Below are 24551 nucleotides of genomic sequence, written 5' to 3' on the forward strand. Positions count from 1 at the left end.
AAATATTTTGAATTGATATGCAAGCTGTAGCATTGTGTCCCAAAAATACTCCAGAGAACAAGAAATTTCACATCTTCTCTGACATACTCTCAGATTGTCACTCTGTTTAGCTCTTCTGCTTAATGTAACTCAAAAGAGAATCAGAACTAGGCTGAGCAGATGGTTTAAATCTGTGAAGTGCAATTGCCATGTCTGCCACTTGTACTGTCTGTGACCAGCTGCAGGTGTAGCCAAAGAAAGTGTTTGTAGTAAACATGGGAATACCTCAGTCCCAACATGGTGTCATGGCCCATACCAGTAAGCACAGCGGACTGGTGGGAGGGTAACAAGTATTAAATATTTTCACCCAAGAGAAGTTTCTTAAACGTTGCAAACAATGCTTATGCCAAAATTGTTGTTTGTCGTATCATGAGTTGCCTGACACATTGCAATGAGTGAGATTAACCTCTTGCTAGAGCAGTGAAACTCATCAGGGGCGGAGGTGAAAAAACAAGTAAGCCAGTGTTACGGCTCCTGGAAAGAGATACTATGTCCTGGTGACCTGGGATGTTCTCTGTCACTGTGCCAGCTCCCAGTGATCTGCATTTACTCCTTTCCTCTCCAGACTTTAGACTGAGAAGTGAAAATTGTTCCCTCAAAATAAGGACAAGGACACAGGAGATTAGTTGAGAAATATGAACAATAAGTGGGTTATTGCCACTATGACTAATCCATATGGCTGACATTTATTAACTAATCTTTAGTAATACACAGAAAGAGGATTTTGTCAAGTTTGCATGGTCTCTTCTTAATGTAAACAGAAACCTGACCTTTTGGCCAATTCAGGCTCTCTTAGAAAAACTCCAGGTGTTAGCACATTTATTTGGGAGATGCTGGAGCCACGGAAACTTTTCCCGTAGTGATTTTCAAACTTTGGCAGATTTACACATTGTTCTGCCTTTCACACACAGGCCTGTTTTATGGTGGAGTCTGCATTGCTATGGCTGCACTGGCATCTCTTCTGGGAGCCTTGTTGCAGGTAGGTGTCATACAGCTTTTTCAAGCCCATGTTGAATGACCCAGAATAAATTATGTAAGAAAATAATTGCTGGATACCATTATGAGATTAGTTTTTATTCTTTTTTGGGTACTAATGTGAAACTGCCCATGGCTCAGCCTGTTTTAAGCATCCATATATCAAATCCTGGCAGCTGAGTACACACCACTTTAAAAAGTCACGTAATTTCTTTCTCAACATCTTCTCCTATGCCACTTTGGAGGCTTTACCTTCCTTGCACAGCATCTGATAGCAGACTTTCTTCCTTCCTCAGGCAGCGCTCAGCATTTTTGGCATGGTTGGTGGTCCCCTTTTAGGACTGTTTGCCTTGGGAATCCTCTGCTCCTTTGCCAATGGAATTGTAAGTAGAAATTTAAAGACCTGTTCATCCAAAATTTATTGATAATTTTGGGCATCTCCTTCCCCCTTTTCCACCAATAATTTGATGTTGGGCAGCAAGGGAGATGTCTTTGATACTTTCCATGAGGGCGTTTCCCCTTGCTCCCTTTCTTCCTTATCCCAAGGAAATGACAAACAGAGCTGTATAGGAACTTGAATTTTCATCCCATGAAGAGATTTACATGTCCAGACGGGGGAAAATAATCTGAATAAAAATGAAACTTTGACAAGGATCTCTTAAAACCGGTTTTGGAAGCAGGGACAACGCATCTTGAGATATAGCTGAACAACCAGTAGGCTCAGAGAATGCTGGCCTGTCTGAGCAAAAGGGAGTCAAGCCAGGAAAATGGGGTCTAAGCACTTGCAGACCAAATTGGGGTATTCTCAGAGTGCTTCAGTATTGTAAGATTTTCATTTCCAGAGAAAAAAACTTTTCCATCAAAAAAAGGATTTGACAGACTTTGTTAATATGGTCCATGGGTTAGTCTGGCAGGATTACTAAATAGTAATTCTGCCAGGTTTACTAATCACTGATCTTCACCTCTTTACAGTTGCATATATTTTATATATATACTAAAGTAAAAAAATAAAAAATTTACTAGCTGTCAGCCAAAACCCCACTTACCCCTGATGTAGGAGAGACTTTTTGCTAAAACAAGTCACATGAGGAAATTGAAAAAGTGCTTCTGTGTTTGTTCAAGGAGGGCCTCAAATAAAGCAGGATTTTCCCATATACCATGCAGGCCAAAGTTATCCTTTGATTGTAAAGATCTACCGGCCAAATAAAAAGAGACCTGTGAGGAAACATTGTATTTCCCCAAAGGGAAATGAAGTAAACTCCCCAGCACTTCCCAACTGTATATTTCATTTCTGCTATGGAAACTACAGGTTAGATTATCTTGACTATTTCTTACTCATCTAGTTGTTGTTTCTTTCAGATATCTTTTGCTTTTCGTGTAAATTCAAGTTTGACTTTTTGTTTTGCAGGGGGCATTTGTGGGTCTTGTCAGTGGCTTCACTATTTCACTTTGGGTTGGAATTGGATCTCAGATTTATCCTCCACTTCCAGAGAGGACCAAGCCACTCTATCTCTCGACTGCAGGCTGTAATATATCCTCAGGAAATACAACATCAACAGAAATTCCATTAACAACGGTTTTCAGCACACCAGGTGCAGAAAGGTATATGAGTTCATCAGGTGCAGTTCAACAAAGCATGTGGTTTTTTTAAGCAACACAAACATCTGTATTTGGGTTATTATAACTATCCTTTTCTGGTTTACCTACCACACTGTTGGAGATGCAGCAGTTTTCCTATCGGACTAAAGTTTGTCTGAGTTATCCCAGAACAGAAGTCAAAGTGAATCTTCTTATTGATCTGAAAAGCTTCAGTTCACTATTTGAGTTCAAAGGCTTGGGCATGCCTTACTGTGGACCACAGTTTTAAACAAAGATATCATTTATAGTTACTGGGTTAACTTCCACAGTCTGTCGCATGAATTAAAGTAGTTGGCAGTTAAAGGGCAAAATGCCAGTTACCAGCTCTACCTAGAGCAACTTTGTGCAGAATAGTTCTATTCAGTACGTTCAGAATGGGCACAATATAAGGGATTTCCTCTGCTCTGCAACTACCAAATGTCTTACTCTGGGTGATCATAAATAAGTTTAACAGTTATGAATGACAGTATAGGGAACAGCAGGAACAGGAAAAAACTGAAAAAACATATTTCTAGGGTTTCCAAATCCTTACACCTTAGAGCATTGTACAATCAAGAGATACCCTGACACACACCTGGGTGCCCAACATCCGGTTTCATATACCACACCTCTCACATGAGCCCTCCAGCATTGCTCCTGGCTGTGGGGAAGCACCTGTTGACACAGAGCACAGTCAGGAAGAACAAAATAAGGTGTGAAGACAGTTCCTCTATTGTTTCTGGCTGTTTAGAGCTGTGTGGGGTTGATTTCCTTGTTGGTTTTTTTTGTGTCCCTTCCTTCAAATAACATCACCCTTGCTAAAGAAACTAATCCCTTCATCCAGCTAACTGGAGTGTTCAGCTTTGCACTAGATTCATAGCAGAGACAGGACTGTCCTGTTTTACCTGCTCTGTCTCATGCATTGCCTCACTGTACTGACTAGCCTCGTCTCTTACAAAGGAACCTGTTCTGCAAATTTTGGAACAAATTTTCACTGCATGTATATTGTATGGAGGTAGCTCAAGATTACCAGGTCACTTGGTTGAAAAGTATCTCTGTATTTATACACTGTCTGGAAACAGACATTTTCAAGTTGTTTGGAACAAGAAAGGAGAGATTAACACTTTTTCTGCTTTATTTCAGGCCTGCCCTGGCAGACAACTGGTATTCTTTGTCTTATCTCTACTTCAGCACGATTGGGACACTTGTCACAGTAGTTGTGGGAATAATTATCAGCCTCCTAACAGGTACAGTTCCAGAGCTGTGATTGAATGTGTCTTAGATCTCTTTCAAACTAAGATGTTCTGAGAGCTGTCACTGCCACAGCAAGTGCCAGTAACCTATTGCAAACCCTGTGTAAAGGTTACCATCCTACATCTAATTTCCTCCCCTCAGCACTTCTGCATCCCACTCCTGGTCTTTGCTCACAGCAAAAGTTACTACAAGTCTCTAAAGAGAAAGAAGTTTCAGCATATTTTTAAACCTAAGGGACAAAAAAAGAAAAAAAAAAAAAGGATGTCTGTCTTTCCTGTTATATTAGATGCCTGCAGAGGCTAGAGGTTTAAGAGGTGTCCCTGAACATGGCAACAACTCCAAGCAAGGCTATACACCCATGCTTCCAGAGAACAAAAGCAGTTTTACTTTCAGTGAGTTCAGAGCACTCAAGGGCTGTTGCCTGCATCCACAGAGTGCATGCTTTTCACCGCATTCCTCAAGAACATGCCTAAGAGCTGCAGATCTTCTGCATGGCTATTTTAGCTTCCTTCTCTTTCCCAGTACTTCTGCAAAAAGGGAAACAGCAGCATGCCATGGGTAAGACTGGGGAGTTCAGTTCCAGCCTATGGCCTCACTACTCTTGCATCCAGGTCAGATGCAAAGTACATTTGTCATTTACCTCATGCATGGCAGAAACAGCAAAAAACCAGCTGTTCTCACAGCTTTACCTGGTATCCCCAGCCAGATTCATGTAACAGCCCTCATCTTTGAGGCCGTTAGATCTCAAATTTTTAGACTGATCTACAGCCACTCCAGGACTATGAAACTCCAAACTCAGTAGACAAATTCACTTCCATTAATTTCCCTGTGCCTTACAACTAATAAGCACAAGTTACATTTCTGCTTTTCTACTCTTTTCCTTCTCAGTTTTTAGATTTGCTCCCCACTTGCTTTCAAGCACATGCTCTTCCCACTGCTATAGTGATGCTTGTAGCCAAATTTTGCTTTTTACCAGGTAGGGATCAGGTTACCTACAGGCCATAAAACTAAGCATGAAAACCAGACAACTCACTAAATCCAGATGAGAACTATTCAGCCCAAGAAACAGAAGCACAAAAGAGTTAACCCAACCATAGTGTCACCATGCTTCTTGTGGAGCAAGATCCCATTTAAGCATCAGGTGGCAAGGAGAGCTAATTCCCAGCACCTGCATCTCTTTTGTTTCCTTCCCAAGAACAGGTAACCTTCCATGCCTTAAAAATACCCAAACATCCCATTAACCCTCATCCCCCCACCTTGGGGGTGCCCTTAAGTAATTCACTATAAAAATTGCTGGTGAGTTTGGAGACAGGAGTCTTGCTGACAAGGAGCTGAGAACTGGAGCTCAGGGTTTAGAGCAGCACTTGGTGCCACAGCTCCTGGACTGGCAGAGTAGTCCCAGACATCATTATATGGGATTCATTTCTGGTGATTGCCAAATTCATTTTTTTTTTTTCCAAAATAGAAAATCTGAGGAGGGTCTAGGAAACTAAGAAATAGCTAAGGCATTTCAAATAGACTTTGAGGGATCATTTTATATATTGAGAGGTGCAGGATGAAGAAATGGTCCCTAAGGTCTGTGATGGCTTGAAGGCTTTTGCTGCATGACTCTGTCCTGCTTGCCTGGCCTGGTGCCCACAGCTGGAGTCTGACACATGGTTTGCACGTGTAAAGCTGGCTGACTAAAACCTGCTTGTTTTGTAGGAGGACTAAAGCAGAACACAGATCGTAAATTCCTGCTGACCAAGGAAGATTTCCTGTCCAACTTCTCACGGTCTGAAACTGAGCAAGTAAGTGTAATTGTGCATCTTTGATTTAAATCAATCTTTCCTCCTGGGGACAAAGGCAAACAAGTGTTCTGGCTTACTTTTTCCAATGGATGAATAGCACCTGATACTGAATGATAGGACTACCTGCTTTAAGGCAGTACCAGAGCACAAGGCAGGTAGAAGTAAGGCAGCTGCCATGGGCAAGGAAGCTCTGTTTTGCCACAGCTTAACTTCAGTCAACAACAGAGCAGCAAGTGAGAAAAGGGACAGTTTTCTCCATGTTTCTGCTAAAATACTCCCTAACTGGCCTCTGAGAAGTTCCCCCAAGGCACACTTTGGATTCAGCAAAGCTTCCTTTGTTTGTGAACATGTGTTCTCTAAGGTCTGAATTTGTTTGTAACTTTGGCTACTGTTTGAGGGAAGACATTTCTAGTCAGTGCATCTGTTTCCTAGCTCTCACCCTAACAAAAAAGAAAAGGGGAAACATTATTGGGTAATAACATCCCTTAGAAGGGAGAATACAAGGAAATTATGTTTTTTTAAATTAAACTACAGATCACTTTTCAATCAATATCAGCTGAACATTTAAGCTCAGCTTTGTTAAGTGCTCTTCAAGTGCTGCAGTACAGGCAATAATCATATCTTTAAGATGGTCGAGTTTGCAGAATGTTTTTCCTCGATCCTGACGACTCTTTCTGGTATGGTCCTATGTATTTCAGCTTCTGGATAAGAACATCAGTGTGAAAAAAGGGATATTTTACCATACTATTGTAATGCTGTTTGTCCATGTCAGAACTGGAGATCAACTATCCAGTTACTGTCATTCACTGTGTTTAATGGGCCAACATCTGTTTCCACTGTCTGGGAATTTAATCCCTGAAGTCTTTTGAAAAAAACAAAACAGTCCACCACACACATGGAAGCTAATGTCCACAGCCATACTTATTTTATGCCTGGAGTCAGAAACAAGTATCTGTCTCTTATATGGCTAAGAGCTGAATAACAAGTGGTTGGCATCACAAATAATGCAGAAAGTTGATGAGATAAAAAAATCAGGGCTAACTAAGCAACTTTCTGCACATGAAGAGCTCAACATCTCATTATATTTAACAGAAATGTGACAATGATGCATGTTAATCTGCTCTTCCTGTCAAAGATGGGGCAAGGATGAAGGGTTGGGAGTCAATAGCTCAAAGACCTGGTGGTGACACATCACTAGACATGAAAACAGCAATTAGAACTTTGCACACCCAAAAGCACTTTAGACAGTTTGCAGGACAAGAACATTTTGTGTGACAAGAACATCTTACACAATTAGTACCTTATGCAATTAAAACTTCCCATGCCCCTAGAAAAATACCTTCTACTGCAATGAGTAAGTATTTGTGCTCTGTTTTCCTGCAAGGCACTCTGCATGTCAGGCCTGACTCTGCTGGCCAAAGAGAGATCAAAGAGAGGAAGACTGTTCCTTCTGCTTCACAGCATGGCTTTTCTCTTTTGTTTTTTAGCCAGAGAAAGTGGAAGTGTTGAACTGGAAACCATTTACCATGGCAGACGAAGGAACTGACAACCCTGCCTTCAGCCACATTGAAATGGATGTTGCAAGTGATAAGAACAAAGTCAATGGCCTTCATATATGACACAAGGGCATGTCAGCTCACGAGGACGGTTTTGTTCATGTAAAGCACTGTTGACATTCCTGGTCTGGGTCAGTTACCAGCTCTGCTGGGGTCATGGGCAGGCATCTGCTGAGCACTTCCTGACACCATTGCCCTTGCATGACCTTGACATTAGTCAAGAAAGGAATCAGGTTTTTCTTGCACTTCCTCACTTTCTCACTCTGGTTCTTGGTGACAGAGCCTAAAGCAATGTTTCTATGTGAAATATTTGCCTGATATTCTTCAGCTTCCTGGAAAATATCTGCTTTTAATCTCATTTCACCCTCAGAGTGAAATTTTTATTTGGGAAGAGTACTGTTCACCCAGATGTGGCTGTTTTTCTGGTTTGCTATTTTTCTTTTTTGTTTTAAGGCATTGAAAGTATGAAGAGATTAGGGTGTGGGACCATATCAGATTGCAAGAAACAGTGGGGTTTTTTTGTATGGGAGGTATATTTAGTGCTATCTGGTTCCTCTGTAGAACTGATTCTGAGAGCATATTTATTTTGCTGGTTTTGTCGTCTGTGTTTTTATTAACCCACTGGTTTCTTGGCTACCTGCACCTTCTCCTCTGTGCTCACTGCTGGAAGCTGCAAGAGTGGCTTTGGTGGTGGGTAGAGGTAAGAGTCAGTACTGTCTTTCCCTTTATGCCGTATCTCCTTCTTCTCCTCTGTCTTGCCCTTACAGAGCTGGTGCTCATGAAGAAGATAATCTTTATACACTTTTTACTCCATGCCATAGACCAGAACCACAGTAGCCTTCTACTTCATGCCCAGCTTGCTGGCCTAGGATTGTTCTTGCTCTGGGCTGGGCACAGTGCACCAGAGATGTTAATAAAGAAGAGGCCCTTTTGGCTGTACTGGACAAGAGGGAAGGCTGCACCTGCAGGTGCCATAGCGGTTCTCTCCAGAGATATGAGCTGAAGCCTTCTTAGACCTTTGTGTTCATGCAGTCCTTGTTTTCACTTTGGGGATTCATGTCCAAGGTTGGTTCAGATCAGGCAAGTGTACACTGTGTTTTGGCAGGCAGGGAGAGCCCCCTGCACAATTCTCCAGGATGGAGAAGGGGTCACAGAGGATGGCATATGGGGAAGGCTTCTCCAGGGCTGCAGGGCATGGAATGGCTTATGCTCTGGTGGGGCTGCCAAGAGAAGGTTAACAGGTGATCCACTCAAGACCATGCACTGCGCTGGTGTTTTGGGAGGGTGAAAACCCCCATTACTTTCTTCTCCTGCTTGCTTTCTGGTACAGTGAGGAACACCCACTGTGTTGTTTTTGTACTTCAGACTTTTACTATGGCTATACAAGAGTGTATAAAACTCTTCTACAGCAGCAAAATCAGGTTGGAAAATTAAAGCCATTGCAGGAAAGATGAGCTGTGAAGCTTAGAAGGCAGTCATGCTTGGGAATCAAGTGAAAAACTGATTCTGTGCCTTAAACTCTTTCTAAAAAGTTGTGCTGCATTTGTGCCAAGTACTGAGCTGCTGTAACTTGAAATATGACACCGTGCTAGCTTATCTGCCTTGACTGGAGCCCTGTAGCATCTAAATCAATTTTTTTTTGTGCCCTTGTGACAGAGGGCACTTGATGATCTACTGTGTAAGATGAACTGTTAGGATCAGAAAATGACAGTGAACAAATGGGCTCCAAGGACCAGCCAAGGAGAACAGGCCAGCCAGACACTCTGTGCCTGCCACCAAGGCCATGACTCCATTGGCTAACCCAGCGCAAAACTATGTGATGGAGCAGGTTTCCCCTTTGCCTCCTGATTTCATTTCTTTGCATGATCCAGTGTGGAGTTTAGGGTCAGCCCCTTTTCTCACACTCCTCTGCTGCAGCTCCAGGTTCAGGTGAGTGCCTAAAGCCACTGTGTGGAAGGGCTGTGGTCAAATGGGATAGATCCCATGAGTTATGTCTTGTGTCCCTATAGCTAAGATCTGAGACAAACAATAGCATCCTGAATACAGTCTTCTAGGATTCAGGACAGGAATATCTCTGTTTTGGGACTATCTTAGTTACTCTGAGACAATTAGCCCATTGACTGAATGAGCTGGCTATGCTTCTCAAGTCTCGGAAGATAACTGCAGCTCATTCAACCTTGTACCTTGTCTTCATGACCCAGAAACAGATACTGCATTCTGTGCTATGGAATAGTTCTTGAGCCTTGGAATATCATAATTTTTACTTAGCAGGTACTTTCAGCCCACAGATCTGAAAGAGGGTAAATACTGCTATCTCCACACTGCTGCAGAGTGCTGAAGTGGACTGGTGTGCCTCTGCATACCTGTGCTTTGTGAGAGAGAGTAAGCCGTAACAGAACAGAAGCCAGCAGCAAGCACTTGATCTGTGTGCCTGCCAGTATGGCTACAGCCCTCTCTATCCAAATGCTGAATTCCCCTCTGAATGTGCTTCTCCAGAGGGTGACTGGTCACTGCTGTGTGAAACAGCATCAGCATGTCCTTTCTGCACCACTCTGTGCTGAAATTACTGCGCTGTAATTGATGCTGCTTTAGACTGTCTTACATTATCTGTAACTTCTACCTGTTTTGTTCATGAAGACTAATCTTCCTGGCTGTCATACTTTAAAAATGCACTTTTTTTTCCCTCAGTGCTTTGAATTCACATAGTTGTTTAAAACAGAGGAAACACGTAAATTACCATCTTGCCTCCCCTTTATTGCTTAAGTCTCTAAGCACTGAGCAGTCATTTAACTCTAATTTTGCTATGAAGTGAAAGTTTGGGCCAGGTGATATCCATTGCTCCACAATCATAACATCAAGGTGAGTTTTCACTGGGAAGTATGTCTTGCTGCAAGTGGTTTAGAGACAAACATCCTTATGGTTTTCAGGTGACCTCTGCAACTATCCCATTTCTTGCTATCTCATCTCCCATGACTGCTGCAGAGCTATAAAGTGACTCCTTTGGCTTTATTTTTTTTCTATATTCTTCTTTTAATTGGCATCATTAATTAAAACAATTCATTGTTTTTGAATAATATTTTCTCTAGGAACATATATTGTCCTCTGCTAGCTGCATTCTAAGCCAGGACCTTCCTTGTCTGTGTAAAAGCAGCAAGATAATTCTTGGAGTCTCTACCATACTCCTGCACCCTGGTCTTTCATCTCTCCCAGCTAAAAGTTCACCTGATAAAGAAATGTGGGATGCTCAAAACTGATTCATTTCATGGGAGCAGGAGCACTCCACAGCGTCCAAAGTACATGCAGCATCTGGCAGGATCACGAGACAAAACAATTAGGAACCTGTTTAAGTAAAAACATTAAAAACCCCTGATGCTAAAACCACAACAGTAACAATATTTGGCTATGTGAATACACAAAAGAACCACAGAGAGAAAACAGTGATAGATTTTGGCTCTTTTTGGTCTGCATTTAAGTTTTGTTTCTATCTGACTGGTCAGTTTGCTTGCTGAACAAATAAGGTAAATAGAAAGAAACTCATGAATGACAAGCAGCAAATATTTTGTATGCATAATTTATTTTTAAAGTTTATTACATCACATTATACAAGCATTAAACATGGCTTTATGTTGATGATTTTTTTTAAAGTGTGAAAACTTGACATTCTTCTCCATAGAATTTTTCTATTTACAAATAAACAATCTCTCTATATACTTTATATATAATATATATATATAATATATATGGTCAATAATGTAACTCCCCTCAGAAAGATTTAAAATAAAAAAGAACTGATTTGTAAACACAGTTTCTGTTGTAGTATTTGGTGGCTTGAATGTAGATGATATTCTATTCCTAGATTTTTCTTTTATCAGAGTATCCAGGTTGTTCATTTACATTTTTTATTCTAAGATCTGTAAAACCAGCATGGGACAGAATGCAAAAAACATAGCAAACAGGCTGAAAACCAGTCCCAATATACAATTTTTTTCCTTGGTTTTAAAAATTGGTGTGTAACTGCTCATGAAGTACATGCTGCTGTCAAGAGTGGCCTATGGAGAACAATTCTACACTGATTGCATGATGATTTCACAGTAAATCTTCTGATGTGTGCTGTCCTGCTTGCTATGTAAAATGTCTGTGCCATGCATTGAGGTTGCACTTTTTTCTCATTCCCGTGAAGGTAGTGCTCTTGTGGAGCTGGAATAAGTAAACAACATACAGGACTGTCACCTCGAGGTTTAAACAAAACCTATCATCACATCAGGAAGACAATGGCATAAATTAGTTCTCTAGAAACTATTAAAATTCCATTTCTTATTATTATACTATTATTTGTATTTTATTTTTCTAATAACTAAAAAGGGGGCATCTTTCCTGTGTGTTCTGCTATATAGCTCTGAACGACTCCAGGGAACTCTATTCAGACCAGCAGCAGAGAAACCTCAATGGCTTGACTGGTCAAACTGTAGTGACAGAGATGTACTCAGGGTCTGCTAGGGAAGTCAGCGTCCCTTGCAGCATCATACTCAGCACAAGCTTGGCAAACAGCCAACCTATGGTCTCATTTAGAGCAGAGCAGGACACAACTTCTAGCAATGGATTGTCAGAAAAATTCATCATAATGTAGCTCTCTTGAAAACTACCCTCAAAAGCAATTATTGTCTATTGCATTTCTGCTGTGCATTATTTGTTTTGGCACATTTTATTGCAGTGGTTTCCCTGGAGTGGAAGTCAGTTTATATTCTACTGTGTTTCAGTTCAGTTCTCAGAAGTTATTGAGATCTAAATTGACAAAGCTGTATATAACTGCAGGGATTTGCAAAGGTCCATTTTGCTCATATGGGTGACACTGATTTTATGCATGGCTCATGTCTCACTTTACTACTTAGCAAACAGTTCCTAAGCTCTGGTCATCTGTTGGTTTAGGCATTTAACAAAGGGTATCCAAACGAATCCATTTATTCATCAGAATTTGGTCTGAATATAATTTTGCACAGCGATCCTGCCCCAAAATCCCCAGACTGTAGGTGGTGGATGGTAAATACTAACCCATTGGTTATTATCTGGCATGTGTGTATTGGAGGCCATTGCCTAATCCCCATCCCCTATTTACAGAGACAGAAATACTCCTATTTCCCCACTGTCCATGTGGGATGAGTCCACAGCTGCTGTAAGCAGAAGGAAAGATGAACAAGTTCACTTTCCCATTAGTCAGGAATTTACCCCACAACCACTAGCTGTGCTCCCCACTCAATTTTGCACTGAGCCAACACAGAACAGACTAATCCTGAAATTCTTTCAGTGCTTTTGGTGTCTCATGGGACTTTCAGGCTTAGGCCAGAAGCAGCTGATAAAAGTGAGCTGCTATGTCATTTATCCTCTTCAGGTAGGATGGTGGGTTGCTACTGGAGGAGGTTCCTTGCTTTTTCGTGTAGGCAGGCAGTGGCTGCAGAGAGGAGTGTGCTTACATTTTCTTCCATCCTTCTCCTTCCTCATGCCATATTCCCTTTCATTAAAGCTTCTCCCTCTCATGCAAATAGCTTCAGTTCTCCCTTGCAGTGGAAAGATCGAATTTGATAATATTGGTCTTGGTGCAAATGGTCCTATTGTCATGTGGAGCTTGAGGTATCCACCCACAGGGTCTCACATTGTGTGGTCTGTTCAGAAGAACCAATTCTACACCTTCTATTAAACTGCTTCCAGAATAACTTTTAAAAACAACTGATGGAAAAGGTTTCACAACACTCAGTATTTTGATTCATGTTGCTCCATCCAACACTTATGACGTCTTCAAAGCTTACAAATGCACTCTTTTGCATTAATAGTCTGGAAATTTTTAATTTCTTAATTAAGAAATTTTTAATTTCTCAGTACTAAGGAATTTGCTAAAGGATGTTGACAGTGGCTTATTTTGCCCAAGTCTAATTTGCAGCCTGTGTAGAATTGCTCTGCAGTCTCTTCTTTTTTCCCTCCACGACTTCATAGATAATGGAATGATGAATAAAGAAAGTGTTACAAGTGTAGATATTCTGGATGACTGTGTTTTTTTCTGCTGGCCTTGTTCATCTGTCTTTTTTTTTGTTTTACTTAGGCAGATAGGTCTTTAAGACACCGTCTGACTTCTCTTACATGTACATCCTAATTCCTGACTAGGCTCAATGTGATCTTGCAACACAAATACATGGGCAGTTCTGGGCAAAATGCCATAACCTGATTTGATTCCTTCAGACACCAGACAGTCCTATAGCTGAAAAGGCACTGTTCAAAACTTTAACGTATATTACCACTTTTCACAGTGTCATTTCCAAATAAATGACCCTACAGTTAGATACTTCTGGCCACATTTAGATGCTTGGCTATCTGTCTGCACTTCTGATGCCTACATTTTTCAGCGTTGTTAGACCAGCTGATCGGACTCATGATCATGCATCTCCTCCTAAATAATACTTCAGTATTGTTGAGTAATGGAAATGGTCCACAAACGTGACCTTAACTGGTGGTAAATGCAAACTAACACAGTTGGGTCCACTGTGGAAGAGAGCAACGCTGCCATGCAAGTGCTGCAGGTGGTGGCCACACACACGGACAAACACTGCCACGTTGCCAAGGCGCAGTCACTGCTTATGAAGTAGCAACTTCATGAGAATGAGCCGTGAGATCACCAAGTTCTGTAAAGCACTGGAAGTTGTATAACTAACTGCTTTGAAGTTCAGGGCCTCGAATTTTAGTTAGGGCCTGGGAGCTTCCTGGCAAGAGTGCAGAGACTCAGTATTGGTTTGATGTGCTTATGTTGACATCAGCTCTGGAGAAGACTAAGCCTTGGAAACACCTCTAATTTCAAAAGGCTTATGACAAAACCCACCCTATTAAACGGGGGTGCACATGTGCTAAGTGCACACAACATTACTATTCCTTTCAGTGCACTCTGCTGTAGAAAACCAGGAATTTTTTATAAATGAGTTCTTATCTTCTTTTAAGCAGTTTCTTCCTCACCCTGTCATGGCCACTCATTGTGATAAGATTTTCCATTCTTTTTCCTTTCCTTCCGCTCTTTTTGCAGACGTTCTAGTTCAGCTTCATACATCATTTCCTGAATCAGGTACTTTTCTCTCCTCATTCGATCTCTCAGATCTTTTGGAAGATCTGGAATTAAGTAGGAGATCAGATGCTTTATGCAAAAGACAAGGTGCTGTGGGCACAAAAAATGGAATGAAAAATTTAAAACCTTAGGAAGAAAACAAGTACTTCTCATATGTTCTGAAAACCTTCTCTTTCCAATTTACAGGCAGATGTTGTGTTAAAACCAAACCCATTACTAAATTTTAATAAAACAAACCATGAAGTATTTTCCCCACAAAAATTCCAGCCAAAGTCCGTGGATTATTGGTCAGAAATATGCAGCAGAAATTATGAGCAGGTGGGTTCAAATAAGGCCTCAGAACTGTTCTATGACCTGTGTGTTGAAAGCCCTGAGGTCATGATTTGCTGTAAGCTTGTTCAGACACGGGCTGGTATTAGTACGGGTATTACTTCCTGCTCTGCAGGAAGAGGAGGATCAAATGATGTAACACTTTCCTGTTGCCATAAATGCTTGCATCAGTATTAGAAGTAATGTATCTATACAAAAGTAGTAATGTATCTGCACAAAACAAAACCTAAACCTTTTTTCTTACACTGGGTCTCTTATCCAAAGACATATTCCTATTTAGCAAACATGACAATTACGTACAAGTTAACTGATCCTTTGTCCCTCCTATTTTAGGCATGACACAGCAAAGCTTGACTTTGATGCAGGAGGATTGCTTGAGTGTCCTTTTCTGCTTGATCAAAAATGCTGCTTGGAGATTTACTCATTTCCCTTGAGAGGAGGAGCAGACAAACAGAAAAATCCTCCATCTCAGAAAGGACACACGTTCTAGATTGGAGAAATAAGGGTATTTCTTCTTCTCCAAGCAGAACCCTTCTTTTGAAAGCCACTGAAAAGAGAATGTAAGATGTTTTCCCATGTATTCTTCCCTCATGAGAAAGAAACTCACAATACTCTAAATGTTGGGGTTTTTTGCCAAACCTAAAAAGAGAAAAAAAGCTTCTTCTGTCAGTTTAGCCTGGACAAATAATTTCTTCTGCAGTGATAGGAAATACTTTTGTTTGTTTTCAAAGAAGGTTAAGTTATCTAAAATAACCCACACTCAGAATGCCAAAAAGGGGTATGAGCCTAGGCAGTTACCAAATTTATGAAAAAACCTACCTTGAGTCCCCTGTCTCTCAGTGCAATCTTTATTGTAAGCACTATAGCAATCACAATACACCCACTGTTGTTTTCCAAGAAGAGGTCATGGTTTCTGCTGCAATTACCTTTTTGATTTCATAGATCTAGTTAAGGAAACAGCTTTCCTTAAACAGAGTGGCTTATGTTGAGCGAAGCAGATATGAACCAGCCTATGGCTTTGGTTGAGGTAAAGCAAAGTCAAATCTGATGTGTCGGTAACAGGCAGACACAAAAAGTTATTCCACAGTTGGTCACAAATTTGGCTGGACACTGAGACTTGAACAGGGCTGATTTTTCTTCCCTCACTTCTCTTTGCACCTACACTGTGCTGCTTTATGTCAAGTGTGTATCAAGAGGCCAGACTCTCTTCAGTCTTTAAAATTCTTAGGCTGACCTGCCAAGACCATTCTTCTAGTCCTTTTTGGAGATGCATACCCTGACTTTCAGTACTGACAGTTCATGAAACTAGAAGAGATTAAGCCCAGCAGGCCTCTATCAAATCAATCTTTCTTTCTTTCTTTCTTGGCATTAAAAAAAAAAAAAAAAAACAAGGACAAAATCTAGATGTGTAAATACTATAACTTTAACTATCATTGTTTTTCAGTTGCTCAGATTTAGTATTTTCTTCTCATGTTCCTTCACCTCTATCCTCATGCACCAGTCAGCATATGGCTTCCCAATCTAGACAAGTTCCTCATAAAGTAACTAAAAGCTTCATCTATTTCCCCCTCTTTGCAAGTCACTGCTATAGTTTTCAGTCTTATATTCCCTTTTCTATGAGAACCTACATACTGTTCAGAAAACAAATCTGAGAAAACAAAGCACAATATCAGTTGAAGAAACCAAGACAAAAACCACCTCAACTGCTGCCATCATAGATCAGCCCAATGCAAAGCTTTGGAGGGAAATTTGTTTTCTTTTTGGTTTTGTTCTACCACCTGAATGGTCACTGACCTCAAATACAATAATGAAAGCCAAGCGCGCTGCTAAGACGTGCCAGAACTGCAGCGTGTAACCGTAGGGCACTGGGGAGTGAGGAGGGTCTCGGTAGTCCCTGTACCTGAAAGACAAGCATGGTATGGTAGTTAGCAAGCTCCTGCACTGCTGCCTGGGGGAAGGAAAAACCAAAACCCACCTTCTCTTGATCATTGCATTTTCTGCACCAAAAATGAGCTCCGTTCAGACTGCACAGGTTACCATAACTCTGCTTGCTTCTAAGGCTGGGCCTATGCTAACGTTTGATTTCAGGTCAGGTGTATGCTTTTGGAGCAAGTGTCCTGATCACCTCCACTTACCATGCTTTTCTTCATCCAAATGGACTTACTTTCAGCTGAAACCTACCAGTAAGACGCATATCAGGAGTGCTCTAGCTGGTAATGGATATTAGGTACAAAGGACCCAAAGCAGTGTCTGTGTGAAACAAAACCGCTGAAGCAAATACACAGGATGGTGGGTGCTTTGACCCTGCAGCATCTCCCTTGGCAACACGACATGTGCCTTTCAGGCATCTCCTCAGAACCTGGAGAAGGCTGGGATGCTTTGCTCTTTTAAGGGACAGTTTATTCCCACTACAAGGACATTTTAAACCCACAAATGTCTCCAGTCTTGTCAGCCTGATAAGTCTCCCAAAATCCATATAAAACTGCTTCGTGGACACCATCTGGCCCTTGATAAATTAGTTGGCCATCCCTGGTGTAAAGCATCACTCATCCTGACTTGAGCACAGCCAGCACTGCACCTCTTGGTATATCAACAGGGTGAGGACCGTGTAAGAAAGGGATCTGGTGTCTTCTCTCCCAGAGTGTTTCATGGAAGACTTTAGATCTCCATAATTTACCTGCAGATATCTGTTGGGAAAGCTGGATCCAGGAATGCTCCAAAATTATATTTACAAACCATGAATCTGTTTAAGTCACACATTCTGGAGTCCATTTTTACTAGCAGTGTGTTAATTCTAAAATAGTACTGTGGAAACTTAATTTAGAAGTAGTGTAAAAATTGTTTGCTTCTTAATCTGTTTCCTAGATGGGACAGAAAACCCATTGTAAAAAAATATTGAAAATACCACAGTAAATAATACACTTAAGGTTGATCACTAAGTTAGTTTTAAGAAACTAATGAAAATGTAGATGAATAAAAGAAATAAACAGTTCTTTCATCTCAATGATAATCTGTAGTTCTCTATTTCTCCATGAAGCTTCACCTTCTTAGATTTCAGAGGGTGCTATACAAACAGAAAGAAACTGTCTTGACATCTTAGCATCAAATCTCTCAGAAAGTGCAGTATTTCTAGAGCAAGATCTTAAAACTGAGATACCTTTCCTTGTGCAAGCAGCATTCTGACTTCATAGTTTAGGATGCTTTACAATATCCTAAGCATCCTGAGAACAGAAGTCCCTGGACCAAGTCCCAGTAGAGTATATATCTTCTTTTTTACTTGCTAGGAATCCAATGTCACACATGAAAAAACAGGGAAACCTTTTATAAACAACCAGAATAGCACAGCACTATCTGTGTTCCAGGCAACCAGAAGTTAACTGGGGTTTTTTTTTCAGACAAACTGCCTTCCTGGAAAAATGCCTACACTATTACGCAGTAGAACATAATATTTCCTTACCTCCCTATCAATATCTGCCTTGAAGTGCAATTAAAATGACTGATGTTTTAGCAGAATGCAGGTGGGTAAGTAGCTGATAAACTCAGCTAAAGAAAGATGTTAATTTTCTTTCAAGGGTAGATATACATAACAATTCAGTGTCTCCCAAAAGAGCAGATTTATCTTTTGGAGATTTATCACACCAATTTGAATAGTGTTCTGTTTATGGGATATTGAGCAGACAATTTTTTTTTTTGTTTATTGTGAGATTTCCGTCATCAGATTAAAGGAGCAGCTACTTCATGCTAGAAGTTGGGGAAGAAAGGAATTAGAGGTGGGGAAGAGAATGGTCAGAATGACAAAAAAATATTAAATAATGCTATAGCAAACAATGTGGAATGGAATATTCTCACTGTGGTTCTGCTCCACAGGTGAATTCAACATTGGAGTACTCTTTCTGCTAAAGAAGTTGCAATAGTCTTAAATATCAGTTAGTTAAATGAAAGCATTAATGCCATCCCATCCCCCCATTTATTATGCTATACCACTCAAAATTCTTCTTATTCATAAAAAGTCACAGTATTGCAAGTATCACTGACTTTTATTGTATCACTGACTTTTGCTGTATCACAGACCTTTGTGCTATCACAGAGTATCTTTTGTTCTTTAGGCACTCGTAAAAGAATATTTTCATCACAGTGAAAAATACTGGCACTAAGCATATCTGCTAAAGGACTACCAAGACTCATGCTTGTAATGTAATATTGCAATTAAAAAAATGGTAGCTGTATTTGTTTTGTATTTTTGTTTGGGACACCACTTAAGACCTTTATGTAGATCCTTGAGGTTTTTGGCCATTAAAATCACTCAGGTGCAAATCTGCCATTACAAACGTTTCTCAGACTGCTATTTCTCCAATCTATTGCTGAGGACAAAAACATGCAGATAAGTAACTGCTCATCTTTCTTTGATTCAAGCCACAGGTATATGATTATTGCTAATAATTACACCTGTAAGCAATGACATCACCATATTAACAATTCAACAATTAGGAAATGCTGAATTTGAGGTTTCGTAAAGATAGCTTATGACAGAGCCTGTTTATGTCTGTCACACCTGTGAAATAACTCAGTGTGGCTGCTCCTACGCAACCTTCACTTCCCTGTGCATGTCCTATGATACAATCTCATCACAGTTGGATCTCACTGGTACCCAAGTAATCAGGCACCTATTATTGGCCCTTTGATACCGTATTTATCCACGATGATTGTGTCTGAGTCAAGCTGTGACACCATAAAAATCCTGCATTAGGAACATGTTCCAGATACCAACTTCTCTTTTATCTGAGGAAGGAATCATGCAGGTAACAGCCAAGCAGTACCAAGAAGAGCATGACCCTGAACAGCACAGTTAAAACTTTCAATTTTTAAGTTCTAAAAATTAGTTTCAACTCCAGATTTATTATGATGTTTCTCCATTTCATTGTCTTGAAGCAGAGAAGTATGTTGGTCAGAAACTTACCTGCAGTATTTTAATGGTGAACCAGAGAATTCACTTCCATTTGATGTTGGCTCAGAACGGTTTTCAAAGTCAGACACCAGAAATACTGATAAACTGGCATTAACGTAGCCAACCATACACCTAGAGAGGACAAAATGCTGTCATCAGGACACAGCAAGGTTTTTCCATTAACTGTTGTACCCAGGAGGATGTCCTTTGGGTTTCATGAGATCCAAAGTACAATTTTGATGCTTATTAATATTTGAAAGGGATGTTGAGGCAATATAAAAGAAATGCTAAAGTAGGTCAGATGAACAATAAAAGTGAAGAAATGATAGATTTCTATGGGAGAAGGAATGATGAAGATTGGGACTGGTTACTTTTGAAAAGTCACCTAAATGGTGACACAATAGGGGCAGAGAAAATAATGAGGAGTGTTAGGAAGATAATCAAAATATTCCCACTGTTACACTCATGGTACTAGCACAAAGGGAGGCTACATCAGATGGAAAGATATGTACTTAAAAGAGCTTTTTAGAAAATGTCCAGTTAATCAGAGGAACTCCATACTGGAAGATCCCAGGGTGACCGAGCACTGTGAAGGCCAGGCAAAATTTAGAGAAGACTGAGTAGGAGAAGTTGTGCCCCCTGGCAAAGGGCTGTGGGCATCAGTAGAAGGTTCAAGTTTGGTGTTAGTAAAGCTGAGGAGAGATATGGCCAAAATGTGTTGTGCTGTTCATGCTGCACTGCCCGAGCACAGGTAAGTGTAGGCACACTACTCAGCTTGGTGCAGAGTATAATGCACAGTAAGGGCTGGGGGATTTTTGTTTTGGTTTGGGTTTTTCTAAATATGGACTTTACAGTCTTTGAGAAATTATACAAACACCATCTGGCTTTGTCTCCATACTGATTGGATTTGGAACTTAATTTAATTCCAGTATTTTTCTGGTATCACTCTGTGTCATATGGATCTAATACCTACAGATGTCTTCTGAAAGAAAAGAGTACCTCTCTCTTTTAAGCTATTCAGTAACAGATGGTCTTCACTCCTTAATTTGAGAAATTTCACTATTCCTGTGGATTTTTGAATACCTTCCTGCTTTTGTAACAGTACTTACTAATAACATTATTCAGAATGCTGACATAAACAGTTTTAATACAAGGTTCCTTCAAATACAAGTAATTCCTTTTAGCACAAGTAATCCTTCAAAGGATTACTACCTGATGGTTTCATCTAGAAATTCACTCAAAAAAGCAGCAGAAGTGTGAAAACATTGTACAAGAGGTTTGTGAAAAGAACATAAGAGCTTTCTCTGTGAGCCAAACTACCTCCCCTATGCAGAACTAGTTTCAAAGCCACTGAGTCATATTTGAGTCTTAAGAGAAATATTTCTAAAGGTGTTGTTTTTTCATGCACAGTGGCCCTGAGAAAATCCCTCCTTATGCTTTCCTTAGCAAGGAGAGTTGCTTGCAGTGTCGCAATATCCTGTAGATCTTTCTAATGGCACGAGCAGAGGCACATGCTCAGGAACAACTGGAACCAGACCACTTTACCCCTGAAGGGATTTTAACTCTTCCTGAAAGTAAACAGAGTATCTTCCCTAGCCCCAGCTAAAATGCCCAACTCCTTGCAGGACAGCAAGTTAGCAGATCTGCAAATCAGGAGCTGCTGCAGCAGATACCCTTCTTCCGTCAGTATGATTAAATGTATTGATAATCAAAATATGTCAAAAAAGCAGCAACAGATGAACTCACTTTCTGCAGCATGGAGTAAAAAAACCAATCTGCCATATGCCCAATAGCAGAGTGTAAGCTCTCTGTCACTGTCTACTGTTTAGCCTGGGTTTCTTTGAACAGCAGGGTTCCTTGCTAATGGCACTGCTAGAGCGTTTGCAAACTGTGTCTGTGTTTGGTTGGATTCAGTGACCTTCCCACAGTCCAACAGCCTAGATTTCACCAGTGGCCATGCAGCAACTACCTCATACTTGCTGGTAGTGTGCACAGGCTAATATAAACTTAGTATTTAGCAACACTGAAAGAAAATCCACTTAGGCAGCAGGGATTTAGATCACAAATATCTCCTGGAAGATTTAATCTAAGAACTCTAGTTTAAGAAGAAAAACAAATTACTTTTCTCTGTAAGTATATCTTGATGTATTAGTTGGAAATTGCTTCCTCTTGATAGACACTACTTTTTTGAGTAATACATGCTGAATATTACATCAGGAAAAAACCCTACGGTACAAGTTTAAAATGCTCAACAAATTCTTTACTGGTTAGTATCAGCATTGCTTCAGAAAGAAAAGAGGATTATATCCACGTAGTACCAGCTGGTAAGTACAGCTTGGGCAGCATCCTGTCACACACACTAAATCTCTGAAATAGCTCTGCCATGTTTGCCTTGAATTAACGTCATGAATCACAGTCACTCAGCAACCCATTCTGTGAACGTGCAGAGCATCAGTACCTGTGGCTGGTATCTGTTACCTAAACACAAACAATACATTTGGGTTAGTGGAATCAAAACATACACAGACAGTAATACTGCTTCTATTTCAAGTAGTAAGTCAACATGTTTCCCCCTCCTCCCCCCCCCAAGAAAAAGCTTACTTTTGTCCAGCTTCTCCTTGGCCAGCACAAGGTCCATATTTGTAAGCATAAACAAGGCGAGGGATGAAATCCGATGTCACTGCTATAACAAACGCATTTGTGATAACGGAAAGAATTCCAATGCCTTCCAGGATGCCGTACCAGATGCCTGTTCAACAAGGAGAGTATGTTTGCTCCAGAAAAAACAAGAACCAAAGTGCCTGAAATACTGCATGATCTGAAGTAGTTGTCCCCACTGCACAAGGTGGTTTTATGTAGTTTTTATCCGAGAGTCACTGAGTGAAAATAAATTTTCTTATTGAACAGGGTGACTTTAGTGGACCAGACATATTCCCACAGTGGAAATTTTTTTTATCCTGTAAATAATATTAAGGAAGCTGCAAAAATGCTCACAGAGGCCTTAGTTCACCAAGACACATGACCATTTGGGCAGTTTTAAGAAATGCTGTAAGCTTCCCTGCTTATGATGATGGCTTTCCAGCCTTCAAGGAGGGTCTGCCAGGGTAGCCATGAATACATGCAATCCATCATCTGCTGGTCACAGGGGCCTTGTGTAGACCTCATGCACAGCTGGTCAGAGTGTTCCTATCAGCATCCAAATCTTCATGGCACACTAATGCTACACAATGGCAGGGAGTCTGGGCTTCACCTGGGTATATTTGGCCCATCCTCAACTGCCTGACAGATCTTGTGGTACAGGCACACAGCAACTCTGGTCATGAAGACCATCACTGTCAACCACACTAAAGGAAGGTTAGACATACCAATTGATTTAATGAAGCATCGAACTGTCCTGACTGAAAACTTTGCCAAATAAGGGGCAAATGCAATTGATTTTGAGAAATCACACCTGAATCGACAGGAAAAAAAGTATTTTTCTGTGCTTCTATTAATTCATTATATAACTGGTTTCTTTAGAAATTATGTGTGCAGTGTATGCCATGTACTGGCTATTGTCCAGACTTGTGCCAAAACCCACAGATTCACACTGTTAACATTCAAAGCTTTAATCAGACACGGACTTTAGGTACAAGGTAGAATGTTCTAAGAGTACAAAGCCTGAGCTTCTGCTATTTCTTGGTGTGGGCTACTTATTTTTGCGATGGAGACAGTTAGTGAGGTTTCCTATTTACCCCTCTGAAAACACCAGGGATTCAGCATTGGACAGATAACTTTGTTTTAAAGTTCTTCCTAAAGGTGTTCTGCTTTTGCATACTGCAAGGACAGAAGAGATTTGTAGTCAAAATAGTTCAAAGAACCCTTGCAATAGTGTGTGGCTGGATGACCTCAGAGTTGTGTGAACCTTGTGTTTAGCAATGCAGGTGTGACTCGCTGAGAGCGAGTTGTCTGCTGGGATCCAGACCCACCCTGTCTGACCCACCAGGGACCCAGTGAGCACGAGTCACAGGGGAGCTTGGTTTTGGCCAGGTAAATATAGAACATACAGGTCCCTTACAGGATGGTGGCCCCTTGAACTTGACTTTCATGTTCCATCTGGTCTGTCTGGTTATTATATTCCAGTTGGGCAGCAGCATGTGTTCACACAGGGTGTCTGCCACAACAAAACACCTGCAGACAACACTGATCACTTTACACCTTGGCTTTTAAGTCCCCCAGAAAATCTTTAAGAGACATTTCCCAATATAGACTATTAATTGCATAAGTAGATTGGCATCAGATACTTGAAGTTGTTTTGAACAATCAAGGGGTGTATTATTAATTGGGAAGATGACTGAAAATGCCTTAAAATGTGCTCTTACTTGAAGTGGTCAAAACTTTGACTTACAAATAACACATACATATAACAAACACCGTACAAAGAGCTCACCTATATCTTTGGCTCTTGAAGCTAAAGGTCTTCTCCATTGAGTAACAAATTTGTAAGCATCAAGCCGAATTTCAATAATATTGTTTAGTAAGGCCAGAAGTGGTGCCAGCGGAAAAGCTGCCACAAAAATGGTTGTGAACCCAAACTGAAGAACTAGGAAAAAGAAGGAAATATCACAGTATAATTGTTAGGATCTAATCCCAAGGTCTAAGATTCCAAACAGTGTATGCAAATAAAAATTATGTAATTATGCAAACACTTCTTATTATGTCACACTATATAGTGGTCTATTGTGGCAGTTGTACAGCAAGTCCTTGCTGAAAGTTCAGAAGGAAGGATGAAAAGAACAAATGCACATCTGACCCTGGAATGAACAGCACCATCTAAATTTTGTAGTTTGGAGTGAAGTTCAGAGGTGGACAAACTGGGCTTTTAGAAAGGAACATTTTTACACCAGCATCAACTACGATCTCTCAATACTTGCAAAGATTAGGAATGAATACATTCCTTTTAACAG

At 40.6% G+C, this 24551-nt stretch overlaps 2 protein-coding genes across 8 annotated transcripts in view; one reads left to right on the forward strand and one right to left on the reverse strand.

The window, feature by feature from the left end:
* Positions 1 to 10649, forward strand: part of SLC5A8 (solute carrier family 5 member 8) — a 28919-nt gene extending 18270 nt beyond the window's left edge. Inside the window, exons 10-15 of the mRNA XM_048301058.1 lie at positions 951 to 1018; positions 1311 to 1397; positions 2423 to 2616; positions 3775 to 3878; positions 5590 to 5675; positions 7163 to 10649. Coding sequence (XP_048157015.1) covers positions 951 to 1018; positions 1311 to 1397; positions 2423 to 2616; positions 3775 to 3878; positions 5590 to 5675; positions 7163 to 7294 — 671 coding nt within the window. The 3' untranslated portion in view covers positions 7295 to 10649. The remainder of the gene's footprint in view (positions 1 to 950; positions 1019 to 1310; positions 1398 to 2422; positions 2617 to 3774; positions 3879 to 5589; positions 5676 to 7162) is intronic.
* A 401-nt stretch (positions 10650 to 11050) lies between these two features.
* Positions 11051 to 24551, reverse strand: part of ANO4 (anoctamin 4) — a 177751-nt gene continuing 164250 nt past the window's right edge. For all 7 annotated transcript variants that reach the window (XM_048301053.1, XM_048301057.1, XM_048301051.1 and 4 more), the window contains 5 exons: positions 24035 to 24187; positions 22207 to 22354; positions 19618 to 19737; positions 16455 to 16560; positions 11051 to 14420 (listed from right to left, as the gene is read on the reverse strand). In XM_048301053.1, coding sequence (XP_048157010.1) covers positions 14229 to 14420; positions 16455 to 16560; positions 19618 to 19737; positions 22207 to 22354; positions 24035 to 24187 — 719 coding nt within the window. In that variant the 3' untranslated portion in view covers positions 11051 to 14228. The remainder of the gene's footprint in view (positions 14421 to 16454; positions 16561 to 19617; positions 19738 to 22206; positions 22355 to 24034; positions 24188 to 24551) is intronic.

Source organism: Corvus hawaiiensis, chromosome 4 (genome assembly GCF_020740725.1).
Source record: "Corvus hawaiiensis isolate bCorHaw1 chromosome 4, bCorHaw1.pri.cur, whole genome shotgun sequence".
In the NCBI taxonomy this organism is placed as follows: Eukaryota; Metazoa; Chordata; class Aves; order Passeriformes; family Corvidae; genus Corvus; species Corvus hawaiiensis.